Source organism: Netta rufina, assembly GCF_964035555.1.
Source record: "Netta rufina genome assembly, chromosome: 13".
Taxonomy (NCBI): Eukaryota; Metazoa; Chordata; class Aves; order Anseriformes; family Anatidae; genus Netta; species Netta rufina.
Window position 1 is genome coordinate 12,490,721 of NC_140136.1, and position 21,541 is coordinate 12,512,261.

The 21,541-nt window shown below is 53.4% G+C and overlaps 2 protein-coding genes across 2 annotated transcripts; both read right to left on the minus strand.

The window, feature by feature from the left end:
- Positions 1-1,488: 1,488 nt before the first annotated feature.
- On the minus strand, positions 1,489-6,675 carry CALB2 (calbindin 2; the record flags this gene model as incomplete). The annotated part of the gene is made up of 11 exons (XM_084294835.1): positions 1,489-1,605; positions 1,814-1,885; positions 2,136-2,189; positions 2,309-2,348; positions 2,862-2,917; positions 3,056-3,133; positions 3,227-3,283; positions 3,818-3,898; positions 4,040-4,129; positions 4,555-4,631; positions 6,531-6,675. 11 exons carry the CDS (start codon positions 6,673-6,675, stop codon positions 1,489-1,491), a joined length of 867 nt encoding a protein of 288 aa, XP_084150961.1.
- A 2,564-nt stretch (positions 6,676-9,239) lies between these two features.
- On the minus strand, positions 9,240-17,797 carry PNP (purine nucleoside phosphorylase; the record flags this gene model as incomplete). The annotated part of the gene is made up of 6 exons (XM_084294838.1): positions 9,240-9,448; positions 10,031-10,221; positions 11,830-12,005; positions 13,633-13,736; positions 14,672-14,841; positions 17,775-17,797. The coding sequence occupies 6 exons, from the start codon at positions 17,795-17,797 to the stop codon at positions 9,240-9,242; spliced, it is 873 nt and encodes a 290-aa protein (XP_084150964.1).
- Between the last annotated feature and the right edge of the window lie 3,744 nt (positions 17,798-21,541).

Below are 21,541 nucleotides of genomic sequence, written 5' to 3' on the forward strand. Positions count from 1 at the left end.
GCACCACGTTGGCCTGCACTGGGCTATACTGGGATGCGCTGCACCCTGCTGGGCTGTACTGGGCTGGGCTGCACTGGGCGGTGCTGCACCCTGCTGGGCTGTACTGGGTCATACTGGGCTGTGCTGCACCCTGCTGGGCTGTACTGGGCTGTGATTCACCATACTGGGCTGTACGGGGCTGTGCTGCACCACATTGGCCTGCACTGGGCTATACTGGGATGTGCTGCACCCTGCTGGGCTGTACTGGGCTGCACTGGACTATACTGGGCTGTGCTCCAACCTACTGGGCTGCACTGGGCTGTACAGGACTGCACTGCACTGTACTGGTTGGTACTGGGCTATACTGGGCTGCACTACACTACACTGGGCTATACTTATGCTATACTGGGCTGTACTGCACCGTACTGAGCTGTACTGGGATATTCTGGGCTGTAAAGGACTGTACTGGTTTATACTGGGCTGTACAAGACTGCACTGCACCATACTGGGCTGCACTGGGCCATACTGGGCTGTAGTTATGTTATACTGGGCCCTACAGGGCTGCACCACACCGCACGGGGCTGCAGAGGGCAGCAGTGGGACACACTGGGCTGTACAGGACTGCACTGGGCCATACTGGGCTGTGCTGGGTTACGGGGGTCTGTACTGCCCCATACAGCCTGTACCGGGCCATACAGGACTGCACTGGGCTGCATTTATGTCATACTGGGACATACAGGTACAGGACCGCAGGGCGCCATACTGGGCAATACTTGCCTTATACCGGGCCTTACTGGTTTGTGCTGCACCATACTGGGCTATATATGACCGCCCTGCACCATAGCAGGCCATACAGGGACATATGGGGCTGTGCAGTCCCCCAGTGAACCACTGGGGATATACTGGGCCATACTGGGCTCCCCAGGGCCATACAGGACTGCACTGCACCATACTGGGCCGTACTGGGCCATACTGGCTGCCCCCTGCCCACCAAGCCCGGACCCCCTTGGCGTCCCCTACATCCACAGCCCCATGGGGCTGAAACCTGGTCCTGCCACCCCATTTCCCACAAAAAAAAAAAAAAAAAAAAAGCATTTTAGGGAAAAAAAAGAAGAAAAAAATCCAGCCATGAATGAATTTTGCGATCAGTTTTTTTTTTCCCATTTTTTTTATTATTTTTTTTGCTCTAAACCTATTGTTTTTGCCCTGGCGAGGCGGCCCAGCTGAGCCCCCGTGGTGCCGCGGCCCCCTCCCAGCTTTGTTTGCGAGCTCGTCTTTGGTAACCGAGAAAAAAAAATAAATATAAATAAATAAATAAAATCAACTCGAGAAGAGACCGGAACCCAAAATCATCCCCCCCTCCGAGAAATAAACAAAACAACCGAAAAGCAACCGGGTGGACGGGATGAAAACCGAAATAAATTAAAAAATAAATAATAGATGTTTATGCCTGATTTTAACGGGGGAAACGAAGCCGGGGCACGGGGAGGAGGAGGAGGAGGAGGGAGCCTAGACGGGGGGCTCGCTGCAGAGCACGATCTCCAGCTCCTTGCGGTACAGCCGGCCGCCGTCCGACAGGTTCATGATGCTGCGGCGGTAGTTGGTGAGCTGCTGGATGCTCATCTCCTGCGGGGGGAGAGGGGCTCGGCGCGCACCCTTGGGTGCTGGGGCCCCCCCGTTCCCTCCGTCGAGGAGCTGCTGTCACCTCCTGCCCTCCCGGGGTAGGATCCGTGGGGATGGGGACACGCGGGGTCCCCCCAGGCATGAGGGACCCCCCCCCGAGGGAGGTGTTCGTCCCCCAGGGCTCCGTCCCCCCCTGCCGGTCCCCGTTTACCTTCTTGTTCTTCTCGTAGAGGTCCTTCAGCAGCGCGTCCAGCTCGTGCTCGTCGATGAAGCCGCTCCCGTCCTGGCAGGGGGACGTGAGCAGGACACCAGCCCAGGACCATGCCGCGGCCCCAAATCTCCCACCCCGTGGAGGAATCGGGACATCTCCCCGAGGAGACCCCCCCCAGGGCCGCCACCTCCACCAGAATCTCCCCAAAGCGTCCCCCAAGCCCTGTGGGGTGGGAACAGCGCGGTGCTGAGCTGCTCCGTCCCCACATCCCACTCTTTGTCCCCATGTCCCCCACTTCGTCCCCACATCCCCATCTCCTTACCTTGTCATAAAACGCGAAGATAGCGTTGAATTCCTCCGAGGAGAGCTTCATCCCCTGGGCAGCGAGAGACACGGAGGCATGAAGGGGAGCACAGAGGCACATCGCAAACATAGGGTCAGAATTATATATAAACATATATATATATATATATTTATTATTATTATTTTTTTTACCTGAAACTTAAGAAGGAAGTTCTCTTGCACTGGCAGAAGCCTGAAAAGCAAGGGGTGGGTGGAAAATTGTGAGCCAGGCTTCCCCAAAACACCGCGGCGGAGCAGGCACCACCGCGGTGGCCGAAGTGGTGGCGGTGGGTGCAGAGCCCCCGCTCACAGCCCGCCCAATCCCTTCAGTGAGCAGGGAGCCCAATTTGGCCAAAATCACTATTTTTCCCCCCTTCTTTTGTTTTCCAGGGTCAGTTTTGGGCTGAATCCATCCCCGAGCCACCGCAGGGCATGGACGGGGTGGGGGCTCAGAGGGGCGGGAGCGCAGCCAGGTGTGGGATGGTGGCGCAGGGGGCACCTGGCACCCGACATCACCCTTCCAGAACGCAGATTTGGGGCTTTCTTCCTTAAAAACCACAACCAGCGAGGCCAGGTGGGTCCTCACAGTCCCGCCCTGACCCTTCTCCTTCTCAGGAGGACGCCGTGGGGTGGAGGAGAGCCAGAGCCACCTCCCCACGGGCATCTTTGGGGCTTCGTGTCCCTCCCCACCGCCCCGCGGCCTTACCGGGACATCTCGGAGAGCCCCAGCTTCCCGTCCCCGTTCATGTCGAACATCCGCAGCTGCAGGACACAAGCGGCCCCCGGTCACCCCCTGCTGCCCCAGCGCCCCACCGGGAGGGCAGCGATGGCTCCGGGCTCCCCCCCACCCCCTGTAGGGCTGGGCTGGGGGTGTCCCCCCCAGCTCCAGCTGCCACCTACGATGGTCTGCGTGTACTCCTGCAGCTTGGGCTCGTCGTATGGCCGGTTTGCCTTCTTCAGCAGGTCAGACAAGAAGCCCTGTGGGGGTAGGGGCCACGCCATCCCGCTGGTTGTCACCCCCCAGTGACAACGGGGACGTCCCCGCGCCCGCCCGCCCCGCTCGCAGCCCACCTTGAGCTCGTTGGCCTCGATGTAGCCGCTGCGGTCCGTGTCGTACCGTCTCCACGCCTGGGAAGGAGCCGCCGTGAGCCCCGGCGGGTGGCCCCGCACGGATCCTTACCCCAAGGGACACCCCCGCGGGGATGGGGACCCCGATCCCACCAGCGACCACCCCGCCTGCTGGGTCACCCACGGGGCAGGCGGCTTCTTGAGCTGTGGCTTTGCGCCGGGGTTGAGGCACCCTTGTCCTTGCTGCGGCTCGCCGAGCAGGTAATTAATATTTAATTACCTCCCCCAATTAAACGGAGCTCTCTGCTCTGCTTTCAGGTGTCGATGCTGGGGTCAATTTTCCCCCCAAAATTGCTCGGGGATGATTTATCCACCAGGCTGCTTTCTGGGGCCGGTTTTACCCCAAAAAGCAGAGGTTTGGGGCTGCTCCTGAAGATCTCCTCTCCCCGCAGCGCCGAGTACCAGTGCGAGGTGCTGGGCTGCCCCAAAGTGCCCCGAATCCGGGTGGATTTGGGTGGCAGTGCCACTTATTCTGGCAGAGGATCTGAGCACTGCAGCGCCGGGGAAGGTCCCCATGCATCCTGCCCCGCTCACCTCCATGAACTCTGCGCTGGAGCCCACGTGCTGGCGGAAACACAGCAGGAAATTCTCCTCCGTCGGCAGGATCTGGGCCAGCTGTGGGGACCGTGGGTGTCAGGGGGGCTCCAGGAGCTCAGGGTGCCCTGCTCGCAGCCCTGACCCAGCTTTGCCGAGCCCGGCTGCACTGCTGGTCCCGCAGCCCCGTCCTCCTCCTCCTCCTCCTCCTGCCTCGCTCACCTCGGCCATCTCGATTTTGCCGTCCGCGTTTTTGTCGTATTTGTGCATGAACTCCTTCATCTTGTCGCCCAGCTTGTCCTTCCGGGAGTCCTGCCGGCAGCGAGACGGGTCAGGAGCATTTTCCCTGCCTCGCTGTCACAACCCCGAGCTGTTCTTCCCATCCCATCCCATCCCATCCTATCCCATCCCTCCAGGACACGCAGCCCAGCCAGGGTGACATCAAATGGCACAAGTGACAGGGCCACCAGCGTCCCGACACACCCAGACTCAGCTTCCCATGCAGACCCGTGCCTCAGTTTCCCCCCCGTGCATTCAGGAAGCCCTGCAGCTCCCCCTGATGTTATTAATTAGGGTTTTTCTTCACGGCACGCTGCCACCGACCTGGCGGTGACCCGGGGGGGGTCCCCACCCGCGGGACCACGCCGTGCCCCAGCGAGGTGCAGCTGCCAGCAGCCCAAAATCTGGGGCAGGAGGGATGCGGGGAAGGAGGAAACAAAGCCAGGAGAGCCCCTTACCACCCCGGCCCCTTTCCGAGCGCTTTCCAGCTCCTGGAAGAAGTTTTCCAGCTCTTTCCCTTCGATGTAGCCATTTCCTGGGGAGGAAATTAGGAAAAAAAAAAAAAAGGGAGCTAAACCCCTCGGGTGTTTTCCAGGGCAGGGATATCCCCGGTGGATGTTTAATTAAACCTCTTGGTCCTGCTTGAGCATCCTCCAGCTTTTGGGAAATGGCGCAGCCCCGGGGTGGGACAGAGGTGGCCGAGGGCTGGGTGAGCATCCATAGCGTGTTCCCCCCCAAAATCCCCCAATCCTTCCCCGTTTCAGCCTCGGGGGCTGCTCAGGGCTCGGACCATCGGTGCCGGGGGACCCCATGGAGCGGCTCCACCATGGCTCCTGCAGGGGTCCCACCGGGACGAGGGGGTGGGCACCAGCCCGGCGGGGGATTTTGGGCTCCTTCTGCCTCCGTCACCCTCTACTGGGCTCCGTCACCCAGCCAAGGTCACGGCCGCGGCGTCCCCTTCCCAGCAGGGACCTCCTCGCCCTGGAGCTTCACCGGGGATGGGCACCAGCCCCTCGCTGCGTCTCTCCCGCTGCCCCCCGGCTGGTTTCGTCCTCCCCACGGGGACGCCCACCCTTGGGTGCCCACGTCCCCGTGCCACCGCCACCGGGCACCCCTGGGTCCCGTGGAGTGGGGCCGGCACCGGGAGCCCCGGGAGGGGGCAGCTGCAGCAGCTGGAATGAACCGCGGGGCACCCGGAGCTGCTCGCCCTTTTTCTTATTATTTTCGGCATTATTTTTGCTTCTTCTCTACACTTTTTGTGTCCCCCCTCCTTTTTTTCCACCATTTTTTTTCCCCAATTCGATTTGCCTTTTTTTTTGCCAGCCTGATACACCTTTTTCTTGCCAGTTTGTTTTGCCTTTTTTCTTTTTTGCCCCTTTTTGCCAATTCGTTTTGCCCTTTCTTGCCAGTTTGTTTTACCCTTTTTTGTCAGTTTGTTTTGCCCTTTTCCCCCTTTTTTGTTCCAACTTATTTTGCTCTTTTTTTTTTGCCCTTTTTCCTTTTTTTTTTTTTGCCAATTTGCTTTGCCCTTTTCCCATTTTTTCCCAATTTATTTTGCCAATTTTACCTTTTTTTCCCCCCCAATTTGTCTTACCCTTTCTCCCTCTCCTTTTTTTTTTGCCAGTTTGTTTTACTTTTATTTTTCCCCAATTTGTTTTGCCTTTTACCCTCTATTTTTTTTTGAATTTGTTTCATTTATTTACTTATTCCTAATTTGCTTTGCCGTTTTTTGTCATTTTTTGACCTTTTCTCTCTCTCTTTTGTTTTTTTTTTTGCCAGCCTGCTTTACCTTTTTCTTGCCTTTTTTTTTTTTTTCCAAATTGCTTTACCTTTTTACCCTTAATCTTCCCAATTTGCTTTACCTTTTTTCCTTTTTATTTTTTTTGCCAATTTGCTTTACCATTTTTTTGCCAAGTTGCTTTGCCTTTTCTCCCCCCTTTTTTTTTTGCCATTTTGCTTTACCATTTTTTGCCAAGTTGCTTTGCCTTTTTTCCCTTTTTTTTGGCCAAGTTGCTTTGCCTCCCCCCCCCCTTTTTTTTTGCCAATTTGTTTGCCTTCCCCCCCCCCCTTTTTTTTTGCCAATTTGTTTGCCTTCCCCCCCCCTTTTCTTCCCAATTTACTTTACCTTTTCTTCTTTTTTTTTTTTTGCCAATTTGTTTTACCATTTTTTACCAAGTTGCTTTGCCTTCCCCCCTCTTTTTTTTTGTTTTGCCTTTTTTCCCCTTTTTTCCCAATTTATTTTCCCTTTTTTTTTCCTTTTTTTTTTTTTTTTTTCCTCGCAACTCATCGCACTGATTCTTTTGATTCTTTTTTCCCCCTCTTTCTCGCATTCCCCTTCTCCTCCCTAGCATCATCATCATCAGGACACGGAGCATCCCATCCCACCCCATCCCATCCCAGGGACCCCCCCCACCCTTTATCCCCCCTCCCTGACCGTCGGTGTCGAAGTGCCTCCAGACGTCGAGGAACTGGGACGCGCTCAGCTCGGCCAGGTGCAGGTGCGGGGCGCGTTGCGGGGCCGCCCCCCCGTGCGGGACCGGGGCCGGGACCGGGGCCGCCGCCGCCTCCCTGCCGGCCATGCTCCGCCGCTGCCGCCGCCGCCGCCGCCTCCCCCTTTTATACCGGGACCGGCCCCCAGCCGCCGCCAGGGGGAGCCGGGGCACGGGGCGGGGGCGAGCGGGGGTGGGGGAGATGGGGGGACACGGGGCTGGGCTCGGCCCGAGGGGGTTTTGTGCTCCGCGCCCTGTCCTGAGCCGCTTCTGCCCGTGCTGCATCACCTGCCCCTGTCCTGGGTCGCCTGGCCTTGTGGTGTGCCTCCTGTCCTTGTTCTAGGTCACTTGTCCCCATCCTGTGCCACCTGCCCTTGTCCTGTGCCACCTGCCCCTGTCCTATGTCACTTGTCCCCATCCTGCATCACCTGCCCCTGCCCCATGTCACCTGCCCCTGTCCTATGTTACCTGCCCCTGCCCAATACCATCTACCCTTGTCCTGTGCCACCTGCCCCGTGTCACTTGTCCTTGTCCTGTGCCTCCTGCCCCTGTCCTGTGTCACTTGTCCCCGTCCTGTGCCACCTGCCCCCATCCTGTATCACCTGCCCCTGCCCTATGCCACCTGCCCCTGTCTTGTGTCACCTCTCCTTGTCCTGTGCCACCTGCCCTGCCTCGTATCATCTACCCCTGTCCCATGTCACCTGCCCCATGTCACCTAGCCCTGCCCTGTCACTTACCCCTGCCTATGCCACCTACCCTTGTCATCGCACCTGCCCTCTGTTACCCACCCTTGGTCAATGCCACCTCCCCCTGTCCTATGTCACCTGCCCCTGCCCCACATCACCTCCCCATCCTCACACCTCCCTCTGCCCTGTCCCCAACTCCTCCCCATCACTCTGTCCCTTCCTCCCTGCCCCGCCAGCCCCTGCCCGTGTCACCCAGCCATACCTGTCCCCACATCCCTGCCCCATGTCCCAGTGCTATGTCACCAAGAGGTGAGGGACAATGCCAGCAGCCAAGTGCCACCTGCACCCCCCCCCAGACACAAAACCTGCCCCTTTTGGAGGAAGAATTGAGGAGTTTTAACGAAGAGCAACCAGTTTTATCCCACAAAATTCCCCCGTGGGGACGTGCAGGATGTGGCCCCCAGACTTTGCCTGCCCTGCTGGGGGGTTTGGGGTGAGGGGGGAGCACTCCCCGCTCCTTGTCCCCAGGTCCCCAGGTGGCAGGGACACTACCCACGCCAGGCAGCATCCCCTGGCTTCTGCCACCGCCAGCCAGTGGGGAGCTGTTGTCATGGCTACGGGGGGGAAATGATAATTCACATCCCGAAGGCTCGGCCGATGATGGAATTGCTTAATTAATGACGAGGATGGACATGCTTAATTAATGAGAAGGATGCAGGGCAGTGCAGGCAGGCACTGGGCAGGGGCTTTGCGTCCCATGGGTGACAAAAGGATGAGCAGGGGGGCGAGGGGCTCCCCCGAGGGGCTGAGGCTTTTGGGATTGGGTTTGGGGACTCAGTGCCATGAATACATCCCCGAGCCCCGTGGTGCAGGGGCAAGATGCAGGCACAGGAGGGGAGATGCTGCAGCAGCATCCATCAGGATGGATCCATGGCAGGATGCTGAGAGCAGCCTCAGAGTGGGCACAGAGGCCCCAACAGGTGCTTTTGGTATTCATTTTACAGTTTCTGCATCCCCAAAAACTTCCTTTTCCTTTTGGATCATGATTCCTCTCTCTTCCCCCTTGCTTTTCCTTCCTCCTCCCTTCCAAGATTTGCCACTGAGAGAGGTGAGGATGGAGACAAGAGCATCGAGACTTTGTCAAGAAGACTTAAGTTTTGGGGAAAAATACACCAGAGCCCCCTTAGTTCAAATGCAGATTTTTGGTAAAGAGAAACCTCTGAAGGAGTTTTGATAACTTGAAGGCAAAGCACATATGCAGGTGCCAAGTAAGAACAAGCTTTATTTCCTCCCCGTTTCCTCCCCACACACTGTTGCAGTCCAACAGGCTGTGATCATGCGTGAGCTTTCACCCCAAAAGCCCCTTCTGGAGGGGCCGGGGGCCCTGCCTGGGCAGAGGAGCCCCTCCAGCTGCCCCCAGGCCGGTCCTGGTGCCTGGTGCCAGGCTATTTGGGGACTCCACCTGGCTCGGGAAGGGCCAGCACCACACAGGATTTGGGAAATTACCTGGCCACCCTCTGCCCTGTGACAAGCATGGGCTGGAACAAGCCCGAAAAGGGAGCAGGTGAAGCTGGCTGTAACGTCACCTCAGCCAACACCACAAACCACCGGTGCTGCAGGAGCACAGATTTTGGGCTTCCAGATTTGTGGGCTTCCAGGGGCTTTGGAGCAGGCCCTAGCCAGGCATCCCCAGCAGACACCGAGCCCCGTGCCTGTCTCTCACGGCTCTGGGGATCTGCCAGGGGTCGTCGGGAGCTGTTTGGAGCCAGAATGCTGCTGTGGCCCTCCTTGGCCAAGAGGACAGCTGGCTGCATACAGCAAATGTTTCAAAGCAAACCCTGGCTGAAGCACGGGGACAAGACCCCCGGTATATTCACAACCACGACAGCAGGAGGGGACAACCTCACCCCAGCACTCTCTGGGGTCTCCGTGCTGTTATATGAAGGTCAATGGCTGCGGTCGGGGGGCTCAGGGGCTCTCCCCCAGGCGTGTGGTGAGGCGCACCAGCAGCCTGCGCAGGGCCTCGGCCCGCGCCACCGAGACACGCAGCACGGCCTCGTGGCTGGCCTCCTCGGGGCTGCTGTAGCTCGTCGCTGCTCTGTTGGTGATGAGGGACAGCCCGAGGACACGCAGGCCACAGTGCCTGGCGACGATGACTTCTGGGACAGTGCTCATGCCTACGGTAGCGGAGGAGAGGATGGGGATGAGTCGGAAGGGTCGGGACAGGCACCAAAACGAGCTCTCATACAGCAGACCTGCAAGTGTTGAGGAACAGCCTTCCGCGAGCTGCTTCAGTGACCCAGGACCCCCTGAATCACAGCCTGGAGGAACCTGGGGATCCCAACGCTTACCTCCCTCATGCACAGGCAGGGTGGTTTCCACATCTGCCCTTCCTAAACCACCCAGACTCCCATGGAGGACTGCTCTGTATGGAAGGGGCACAGTGCCAAGAGGGCCACAATGTTAAAAATAACAGAAAAGCACTGTTTGTGATTGGGTCCCACCGAAGTGGAGCCACTCGAGTGTGTTGTATGGGAAATATGCAGAAGGTTTTGCTGGGCCCCTTTTCCTGGGCAGCCCGAAGCACACAGCGCTGTACTGCAGAACCATCCTAGGAGATGCACTAAGCAAGCAGGAATACATTTCTCTAGGCCTAGAAGACCTGGATGGAGACTGAAAGACTGGGGAGAGTCATCCATGGGCAGAACGAGTTATTTAAGCTCCTGTCCGACCCCACAAGAGCAGCCTGTGCTTCTTACCCACAGCATCTGCCCCCAGGGCCTGCAGCACGCGGCTCTCGGCGATGGTTTCATAGGAGGGACCAGCCAGCATGCAGTACACCCCTGTGTGGACGAAGCTCTGGAAGCCCAGCTCCTGCGCACTCTCCATCGCCAGGCTGAGCAGATCTGGGTCATAAGCATCAGACATGCAGGGAAACCTCACGCCGAGCCTGCAGGGCAGGAGAGGGCACAGCCAGGCTGGCATCGCTGCCCCTCCTGCTGGGTCTGACCCCCCAAAACCCTCCGCACGCCTTCAGGTCTGGTTTTGGTTCCTGGCACCGCAGGATCACACCTGGGGAGAGGAGCAGGTATAGGAGCTCCAGAGCCACATTTAGCTTTCATCCTGTGCTTCGAGGCTGGGTCTCTTACTTGCTCTGGATCCTAACACAGCAGCTCAGTCCTGCTGAGTTATCCCAGTCCTGCTCCTGCCTGAATCCTCCTATTGACTCACGCACAGCAGCAGCAGGTAGCAAGGGCTGGTGCACTGCTGCTAGCTGGCAGCCTGCTCCCAGCCCCGTTCCCCAGCTCAGTTCAGTTGGGTGGATCCGGTCGCTCACCCAGGCTACTAAAGCTCTGGCAGCCTTTCATGTTCCTCCAGCTGAACGCTTAGGGCAGTAGGTGGCTTATTTTGTGCTCATAAGCCCTAAAACATTATAAACAAACAACTTTCCTAGCTGCTCTAAGGGAATAAGCATTCATCAGCATGAAAATTGCTTCCTTCCTGAAGGACACCCAGCAATGCCAAGGCCAGTCTCTAATTTACTAGATCAAACCCCGAGATTCTTGCCTGTATTCCCTTTCCACATCACTTCATTGCCTCCAGTTTTTCTGTTGTGCTCAGATAAACCCTTCCTGGTGGCTGAGTTGGACTGGCTTTTAGAAAGGGTTTGCTCTCGTGAATCAGCTCGCAAAGTATTTCAGGACCCTTTGCCCATTCTGACACCTCGGCCAGCACCACAGAAGCCCCCAGGCGCTGCAGCCTGCACCAGGAAGGTGCCTCTGGGGGCACTGAGACAGCTATGCTGCCTTTGAATGCCGTCCAGATGAAGTTATTGTTTGCTTTTCCTCCTGCTCCTGAGCAATTTATGCAAGTCCAGAGAGCCGCAAGCACTCCTCCACGCGGCCTCTTTGCTTTTAATCATTTTTCCTCTAACGCCCAACAATACCTATGAAGACATTAGGATGTTCTGCTTTAGATGGGCACTGTCCTAGGCTGGAAGAGGCCATCGAGCTCAACCTCCTGCTCAAAGCATCTAGGTCCAGTAACAGCAGGAGCCCAGCAGTGAGGATGTGTTAGCAGCCCCTGTGCTCAGCCCGCAGGGAGGATCCTGCACACCCAGCACAGGATCCCTCTGCCCCAGCTCACGGCTCCAAGATCTGGAGGCCCCTAGGGAGGCTGCCAAGACAACCACCTCCCACCTGCAGAGGAGCTGTGATGCTAATGAAGGCTCCCCAGTTTAATGAGCTTCTTACACGGGTGGCATTGGTTCCCTTGTGGGGAGCTGGGTCCAACCTTCATCTCTCAGTATTTATCAGCAGGAACAACCAGCAGCCTGAGGCTGGGGTAGGAAAGGATTCACTGGTGGCAAGGGGCTGAGGGCTTAGCCAGGGACTAGGAAAGATGCAATTAGCTGTAAGGCCACTTAATTCCAGTGTGGGCCAGTAGGAAATGAAATGGGACAGAAGCTGAGCTACAAGTCTGCAAATATCCCCCCCTCCATCCAACTGCAGAAACACTTTTTTGCTCACCTTGCCCCAGGAGGAGGAGACCTTCTTACCTCTCATCATTTGGCCCACGCAGCGGGTTCTGCCCTCCCAAGCCAAACATGCTGATGTGGTCCCTGATGAACATGATGTCCCCCACCTGGAAGTGGTGGTTCAGTCCCCCGGCAGCATTTGTGGTAATCAGGACCTCCACCCCCAGGAGGGAGAAGACCCTGATGGGAAAGGTGACCTGCTGGGACCAAAGGCACACATAGGGTGAAGACCACAAGGCTCAGCTCAGGTGTTGGGTGTTGTTTGGTGTTCCAGGAACACAGTGTGAGGTCGGGCTTCACATGGGTGGGATTGCCAGATCGACTGAGAAGATGTGAGGATGCCAAGAAGAAAAAAATCAGAGTGGATCGCTAATGAAATTAAGGCTAAAGCAGGCATGAAGTAGCTGGTCAATTGTCTCCGTTCAATTACAGGTAGCAGCAGAAAAAGACATGACGACTGTGACCAAGAGCATTAAGAGCATAGGAAGGATGGGGAGAAAAGAGACAGCGCAGAGGGTTTGAACCAGGCTGCAGTGCCCTTCCTGGGGAGAAGGAGGGTTTGTAGGCAGCTCACGCTGTGCAGAAAGAGGCCTCTGTGAGCCCACAGGGAGACAAACTAACCCTTGTCTCCGATTTAAATTCCCCTTAATTTAAATAAAAATACTTCTAAAGTTTTAAAACATATTAAAAGCTAATTCTGAAATGAATACCATTAAAATTCAAGCCCAAATTTATTACAGTTGCACTCAGGTCGAATAAATGCAGCACAAAAAGAATATGCAGATAATTTTTCCTTGCTGGCAAGGTCTTGCAGAGATCAAACCGCTGCTGATTGGAGAAACTACTTATGCACATGGACCTGGAGCTTAATTGATACACCAGCTTCTTTACAGCAGCGATGCATTTTGCAGAAGTACAGAGAGTGCCTTCTTCATTTGGGCTTATTCACACTCAATAACCTGCTTATTGGGAGTTAAAGAACTGCTGGGAACTGAAAAAAAAAATCAAAAAGTTTGATTTTGAGGAGTGATAAAAGAACTGGAGTGATAGCTGCTGCTTCTGAATGTGAAGGAAACCGTGAGCAGAAATGATTTCCTAACTATGGTCATTAGCAAATGAGTTAATTTTAATAGACAAACATATTTCGATAATCTAGTTCTGGATCAAGTACATTAAAATAGTTTTGTTCTATAAAAGATGTGTTGCCAAGGATTACAGTTTGTATCCAAATGCAAACTGACCTTGGCCACAAGAAAAACCTCAAATCCAACTAAATAAGAGAGGAGTCCCTAAACTATCAGCCAGTAAGTGATATTTGGGCTTCCTAACAGAAATCTACAGATGGGCATCGTAGGCAACACGAATATGTGGAATCTCCATAGCTCTGTGTGTGAGCTGGGAGACTACACCCAATTAAACTAGCCAATGAGCTCTTTCTATGGGGAAAAAAAAAAAAAAAAAAAAAAAAAAAAAAAAAAAAAAAAAGCCTGAAACTATACAAATCTGAAAAGATGAAAATAGATTATTCCTATTAATCTGAATTTCCTGGCTGCTGCTTCAAACCATGATTGAACTGATGGAGTGGAGCCACGTGAATTAACCTGCCTTGCACTGTACGTGGTGTTGTGGATGCCTAACACCAGCTCCATGTGGAGGGAGCCCTCACTTTCAATTCCCCATTTAATTTTCTTTTTGCGGGAGAAATCTATTCGTACGCTCAGTGCCAGAGCTATCCTCCTGCAGCTAAGCATCGGAGCAAGCGGTGGTTTTCACCTCTTTGCAAAAACCTCTTTGGCTGCAGGAATGATCTGCTGGAGGACTCACCGTGCTGCCGGAGTACCCTTCGTAGCAGTGGAAGCGCCCCTGCATGCACACGCACGGCTGCCCGCTCAGCTCCCCGAACACCAACCTGCCCGCGTGCCCTGCGACTGGAAGGGAACTGTGTCACTGCGGGTACCAGGCTCGGGGTCTTGGCTTCTGCAGGGGTTTGTTGGCTGATTATGGGTTACAGCAGGGCCACGTGCTGCAGAGCTGAGGGCTGGAAGGTAAATAGCAATGGCAAAGTACGGAACCGTGCAGGTTTTTGTTTGTTTGGGGGTTTTGCGAAATTCTCCTGGTGCTTGTCCTACCGCTCAGCCTGATGAGACCACTGCTCCTGGAGCGTGCCACCAGAAGGAGCTCTGGCAGTGTGAGGGGCTGGTGGTGGTGCATCTGAGATATCGATTTCTGCTCATTGGCAGGGGGACCAAGGGCACAGCATTTCTCATTGGGCCCTACAGAGTCGTGAGATGCTCAGAACAAGCAGCCAGGAGTGAATTTGCACCGACGGCCTGCAGCTGATGTTCCAATTTCTTGAGTTTCCTTCTATCTAAGAAGGCTTTTCTTTTGGTTATAGAATTATAGGAATGTGTAGGTTGGAAAAGGCCATCAAAATCACCAAGTCCCACCACTAAACCACGTCCCTTAGTGCTTCATCCACACGTCCCTGAAACACATCAGGGATGGGGACACTACCACTTCCCTGGGCAACCCATTCCAATGCTTGGCCACCCTCCCCACCAAGAAATTCTTCCTGACATCCAATTAAACCTCCCTTGGCTCAACTAGAGGCCGTTAATCAACTTGAATTCTTTCTTGGTGATAGCAGAGCCGTTAATTTACAGCTATCACACGAAGGTGTGGTGCATGGTGTGGGACAAGGGCTGGTGGATGTTACTGAAGCTCTGTGAGCGCACATTGCCCCACCGAGGGACCCTTTGTGCCCAAAGCCAAGAGCTGAGGGAAGGGCTGGGTGCTGGTTTGAGTTGTCTACGTCTCTCTTTCTGCTGCTGGATGGGTTGCTGATGCCCGGGGTTGTGCCAACCTGTGCTCCGTGGGAAGTGGGGGATGTCCTCGTACGGAAAGACTGCCTTCTTCTCTAGCACATCAGCCAGATCGCCCAGCCCGGACCCGCAGATGATCGCCGTCTTTGGGCACTGAGCAGTGCGGGCTCGTAACCAATCTGCTGTTTCCTTGCACACCTCGTAGCTGCTCCTGCAGAAGGAGAAGAGGTCAGCGAACCTGTCAGCCCATCCGAGGAACAAATTTCAAAAGGTAACAGTCCTGAAAAGGTGCAAAGGAAAAAAAAATCATTAAGACTAAAATGATAGGAGCTTCACTGCTATTATGGAAGATGTTTCTCTACAGCAAACACTTAATCTCACATTTTACTCCAGGCCACTGGCAAATCATCTGAATCCTCTCTGCCAGTTTTATTCTGAAGCGGAAACTGGCTAATGATACCTATATAACACAAATGTCACAAGGCATTACAGTTCCTGCTTCTGATGCGTTCTGGTCTCTCCCGAGTTAGTGAAGGAATGGAAAAGCACAGTCTGAAAAATTGTAACCTCTGTGTGTGCATGGGGATGTCCAACCTGTGATGGGGAGGAGACAGGTCCAGGGGCAAGCACCATCTGCAGAGGTGGGGAACCCAAGCTCCAGAAGCTTTGGGGGCTTCTTTCCAGAACTGGCCATACTTCTCGGACATCCACCTGCTCTGTACCTGGTGGTTTCACTCGAGGATGCTGAACATGGATCTCTCATTCGCCCTCTCCACTGGGTTACACCTAGGCAGGAGGCCCAATGGCACAAGCCTACTTGAAACCAGAAATTAAGCCCACAGATTGGGGTTCCTGGGTTTACTTTGTCTGTTTTCAATGGGGCTGCTTAGATAAGACCCAAAAATGCATTTTATCCAGTGCTGAGGCACATTGTTGGAAGGTGGGATGGCAGAAGCTGGCATTGCATTGCCTGTTTTGTACCTCTCTCTGTTAAGAGAGACGGCTTTGATATTCAGCCTGGCTTCTATTCTTCAGTGCAGTATTCTTCAGATGCATTAGTCAGTTTTGAAATGCAATCAATAGAAGATTAATCCCATAATCCTGCTTAAAACAGGACAACAAAGACACTTTCCAAAAGTCAATGGCAAGGTTGATTGGAAAGTCTCTTCAAAAGCACGGGCGCTGATAGCATTTCTTGGTAGCAAATTGGTCATTGCCACCGATGGGTGCAATTAGGGACTGCAACCAACACAGGTGGGGCATGAAAGGCCTATCTGCCTATTATGGGCTGCCAGGGCCAGGCACCACGATGATGAAGGTGATGTAAAATTGACTGAAGACACTGATAAACAGTAACTTCATGATTTTCTTTTTTTTTTTTTTGGAACAGGTCTCTTGTTTCTGGTGACCTTGTTTGTGCTGCAATTCTGCTGCCTGCAGCCTTGGAGGATGTGCAGAAAAGCTTTCAAAGAGTTGCTCTGCATCCCAGGAGGTCTCAGGCCACTGACGAACAGGACCTAGGTGTCAGTGTAGACCTGGCTCATCTAACTGGAGCATCACATTCAAGCACAGGATCTCAATTCTATCATTCTCTTCCTTCAGGCTGAGGAGGCAGGTAGTTACTCCATGGGCTTCTTCTGCGAGCTTTTTCACCTCCTAGCTGTCCAGTGTCTGGTACAAACATGCTCCTAGTTAGGATCTGCGATGTCAAAAACACTTAAGTATCTCACAAATTTGTGATCCAATGGGATGAAACAACTTCCATAGTTCTGAGTTAAAATGAAGGGTCATTTAGCTGAAATATTTTTCAAAGGAGAAGTCTGGAAATGAGTGTATTTACCATAACATGTTGTTGAATTTTCCAAGTGTACCCTAAGCTCTTAAAATAAGCAAAAGTTATCAAACTGACATTATTGAAGCCTACACTCATCTGGCTGTATTATCCCTTGCCCAGCTACAGCTGTACCAGACAACAACTTTAAAAGTGCTTTACATATATTACGGAAGGACTCCCCACACATTTCTGTTGAATTACTGTAACCTTTATCCAGAAAAACTATCGAATAACTGAAACCCGTAGAGGGAACCAAGAGAATTTCAATGCAGCTCCCAGGCTGATGAGGCACCTGTGGCAGACGAGAGAAATAATGAGGTCACCAGCATCTGCTCTCTCACTGACAACCAGTCCCCAATCTCTTTCTCTTTTTGCATTTTTAAAGAAAGGTTCACATGCCCCTGAAAAATAACATTTAAATAATGGACATTATTCCTAAAAGCCCAGGAAGCTCGGGACAGGATGACGCTGATTCAACAACAGCTGAAGACAATGGGATTGACTGAGCTGTACAGGCTTTTGGGAGGGGGATTTTTTTTTCCTTCTAGTGCTGTCCCTAGTGTTGAGCTCCGTGATGCCCAAATCCATTTGCTGTGCCTGCCTGTGAGGCTTTCTGCTGGGTTCCCAGGAATTTCCCGGGTGCCCAGCAGCAGGAGACCACAACCCACGGGTCAGTGAATGCAGCATTCAGCCTGCAAGTGCACGAGCCCGAGGTCCGTGCAGGGTTTTTGGCAGCCTGAATGGGTACACGAAGCACAAAGCCCCCCGTAGCTGCTCCACCTCCCACCACGCACACCTAATGATAGTGCTCAGCGGCATCGCTTTGGATTAAATCACAGGATCGGCTGAAAGCACAATCCCCTGCATTGTGAGCGCTGTCATCCACTGGAGAGCCGCATCTGCTGCAGAGCACAGGACTGCCACCGATGACAGATCCTTTATGGCACAAAACCTCCCTGCTCGTTCTGGCTGGCAGCAAATCCATGTAAAATGCAGCTTTGCCGCACCAAGAGATGGAGGTTTATATTTCAGAGAGGGGCACACGCCTGGGCGACCAATGCCTCTGCCTCCGCTTCAGGTTTGCACCTCCTGGCCACGACCTCTGCCAAGGTCGCCTGCTGGCTGCCGAATTTCGTAACGCCAGCACCTGACACGGGCAGACGGCCAATTTCTCTCCGGTAACGAGATGTTTGCTCCTGAGCAGCCTCTGCCTGATGGCAGGAAGGAGGAGAGGGAAGCAGGGCAAGGCAGCGTGGCGCAGCTCCCCCATCCCCTTCCAGCCTCACCATTCCCATTGCACGGCGCCTTACCTGTCCTCCTCTGCATGGGCCATCTTCCACCTTGGCTACCAAAAAAGAAGGGGACGGCTGCTGGAAATGGAGCCACGGCTGTTGGAAAAGGGCAGAAAGGCCGAGGAGCAGATCCCCACGGGATGCCCCCAGTTGGGACCTGTGAGGCTTGGGTCCCCGAGGAGCTGGGGACATCAGCTGCTCTGCTCTTGTCCCCACGACGCCGAGCTTGGCGGAAAGCTGACGTGTGCACTTTTATAACGCAGGTGAAGCCTGGAGAAAGTTCACACGCAACTTTTCAGCAGCCTCTCGGAGTGGAGCAGCTGACAGCAAATCTGCATAGGTGTCACCTGCTGCTGTGACATCCAGACCCCTGGGAGCACGCAGAGCAGGACAGCCCATGCCACACAGCCCCGTGACAAACGATGAGACATCCCCGTGTCCCTTATCTTCCCTGGTCCCCAGCTCCCCCCAGATTTTCACTCATTTGATGGTTGTGTCCATCTCAAAAAGAATTACTGCCTCCAGCTATCCTAAGCCTGTTCAGCCGATTATGTTAGGGAAGACAGGAAAAAAAATAAATCAAGGCCCCACCCTACACCTTTCTGATTTCCAAAGCTGCTTCCAAGGCAATCAAGTGCCAAAAAAAATTTGCAGATTGGTGATGAGGAGAGAAGAGATGCTACGTGCCCTGGGTGAGAGGCAGCAGCTGCAGTGTGCTTTCACACCTTGCTGGATCCAGAAAGGCCTCATGGAACTAGAATTTATATTTATAAGTATTCCAGGCAGGGAGAAAGCCACAATCAGAGCTAGTCAAGTCTGAGACAAATCAGCCAGACATAAAGAACTTAGAAAATTGGGCTACCCCAGGTTTAGGTCTTGTAATGTTTCATAGGCCTTCCATTCAGGTTTGTGTGTTGGTCCTGAAGAGCACACATCAAACATCGCCTCGGTTGCCCCGGGAAGCTCTCAGAGAACTTCAAAGTCAAGCAGGGAAATAAATGCAGAAAGAAAAGCCTGGGTGTTTTGAGAGATACTTCATGTTGGAAGGAGCCTGCTCCAAGGCAGAAACCCACATCGTACCCCAGTACGGGCTCAGGTCCTTAAAAACAAGCAGGATTTAGGCATTAAGAGTAGCAGAAAGTTCTGTTGCTAAGAGGTTTTTGTCGAAAGGCACAACCGGCACCACAGAACAGAAGATGCATCTGAAGAGGAGCCACAAGCGCCCTTTCCCCTCAAGTTCTTGACCTTCTCCTTTTCTTCCTGGTATCACACTTCATCTCCTGAATCACTTTCTTTTAGAAAGCTTCCCAAGTCTCTCCCACAAAGACCAGAGGATGTGGGTGCTGCTGCTTTGGGAATCTGTCGTGCACTGCTGCATGGGGCAGCAGAGAAAAAACAACCCCACCGTCTCCCTTCCCATCCCCTCCTTCTTCAGCCATCCCCCCAAAATTCTTATTCTTCCACAGCAGGCAGAGGACCTTGTATTTTGCTGCCACTTGCCCAAAGCTGCAGTCTCAGGGCCACCCCCCTGCTCCTTCTGTCCCTTTTGCCCCCCGGAGCCCCTTGCCCCTCTCGCCAGCACTCAGCAGTCCTCTGAAAGCCATCGTCTGCCCCTGTTCATTTAACAGAGGGAGCAAAGCTGGGCCTCTAGCATTGATTTTCCACAGAGTTCTCTGGTATCAGCAGACTTCTGATGCCCCCAAGATATGTTCCCTTATTTAGCCTTAATCTGATTATGTTCATTAATCTGATTTTTTTTTTTTTTTTTTCCTGCAAAGGAGACAAGATATCACACAGCCTGAGAGCTCTCCCCAATTTGTTCTTGTCTAAGACAATCTCCTCCCTAGCTGGGATTTACATGGAAAACAGGATTACCAGAAAGGGACCATTTTATCTATCTTCCTGCAGCACCTGTTATTTAACAAAAGTTGCTCGAGGTTTAACCTGTGATGGTGCATTAGCTGGACAAGTACAAGATAAAGGCTCACTCTACTAGCAAAAAATGATTTCAGCATCGAGGGCATTTGTGCCTCTTTAGAGAGGAAAAGAAAAAACTAATTAAACCTCAGCTCCTGTATAGGTACTGTGGAGCAGATCTATCTGAAATAAGTTATTGAATAGATTGTATAATCCTTAAGAAAGAGTATTGACAACCTTTGTGTACATGTGTCCGCAGCAAAGCGCATCTGTAATCCCGATCTTATTGACCTGGTGTCATTCCAGTCCCATTCCGAGGCAGAACTTCAGCTGCTCTAGGCCGCAGACACCATCACCTGAAATAACTTCCTAACAGCGCTCTACATTCCCGCAGCAACTTCTATCTAAAGAAGTGTTGTGAAGTATTTTTGCACGTTTCGTTAAAACAGTTAATTAATGCTTTCGGGTAAGTCTCCCACGTCGCCAAGCATTCGCGTTATCGCAGCACCGAATTCTCTTGCAGCCTCCTCACGGGCGCCGCACGTCGTGGCTCCAGGGGAGCCAAGTGGGGTCTCTGCCCCTGGGGACAGCTTAAATCAGCCAGGCCCAGGGGGAAAAATCCCCCCAGCAGTGCCTTACAGGCATTGCCATACCCTCATGGTGCTTGCTGCCATCTCTGCCTGGGGGCATTTCCACCCAATTCTTAGACAGAAAAGCCAGGATTCTGCTTTGGTAAAACGGATAAACCCGGGAAAGATTTATGTTGCTTTCCTGCTGATTCAGCAAAGTGCAGGTTCCAGGTTTGGTTCCAAAATTCCTAAGTGCACTCTAAGAACTAACCAGGATTCCCACAGTAATTTGGAATTTCATTGCCTGAGAAGCTCGTCACATCTTTGCGTGCTTGCTATCGGAAACAGCCGCAGGAGCGTCACCGGCTGTAAGCAAGGTAAATACAAGCAAACAACTCATCAGCAGAGCTATTCCCCTGGAGACTGCTTTTATCTCCAGGAAGCCCTGCCCGAAGCCCACTGCCCATCACACTCCTTCAGGAGGGAGACCTGCACCCCCCGTGAGCGCAGGAAGGGGTGAGCAGGGGAGCAGAAACCCAGAAGCTGCTGCAAGAGCTTGTCATGGTTAGCTGAGCAAAACAAGACCTGAGCAATGCTCTGATGGCAGTCTGCAAATGTTGCCATGGAGGCAGGAGAGAGACAGAAACTTCAGACAGGCACCAGGACACTGGGGAGATGTGTGTGCAGTTAGGCTAGACATTAGCAAAAAGCTTTCAGCTTCCTGAATTGCACAGCTCTGAGCAGCCCCCCTGCAAGGGCACGGGGGGGAAAGGCTTCAGGGTGGAGATGGGTTTATGTAAGGGCTGGAGGAGGTGCACAGGCAGGGACACAGACACATCATTGATAAATTTTGTGCTAGCACTAAAAACTCACCTTTTCTGCTTTTGGGAATTAAGACTTTGGACTTGTTTGGATTTAGCCAAGTGATACCACTGCAATTAGGAAAAGAACTCAGCTGTCCTAAGGCCACGCAGCATTTCATCTTTAGCTCCAGGACAGGCGTCAGAGGTCGAAGGAAAAGGCTGGGGTTGTGGTTGGGGGAGCTCATGGAAGGGAAAGAAGTGCTCCTGTCAAGGAACTCAGCAGGAACGGGGTAAAAAGGATCACCTCGGGGTTTAGGGCCAGGAGCTTTCTGGAGGGCTAGGAACAGCACAGCCAGGGATCAGCAGTATGTCAGTCTTGGCATGAACGGGTGGGCTTCATGCTACAACGGTGCCTTGAGGCAGGCAGGAAAAACAGGTAGCTTGGGGAAAACACCTGGGAGCGTTTCAACAACAGCACAGTGAGGATATGTGGAAG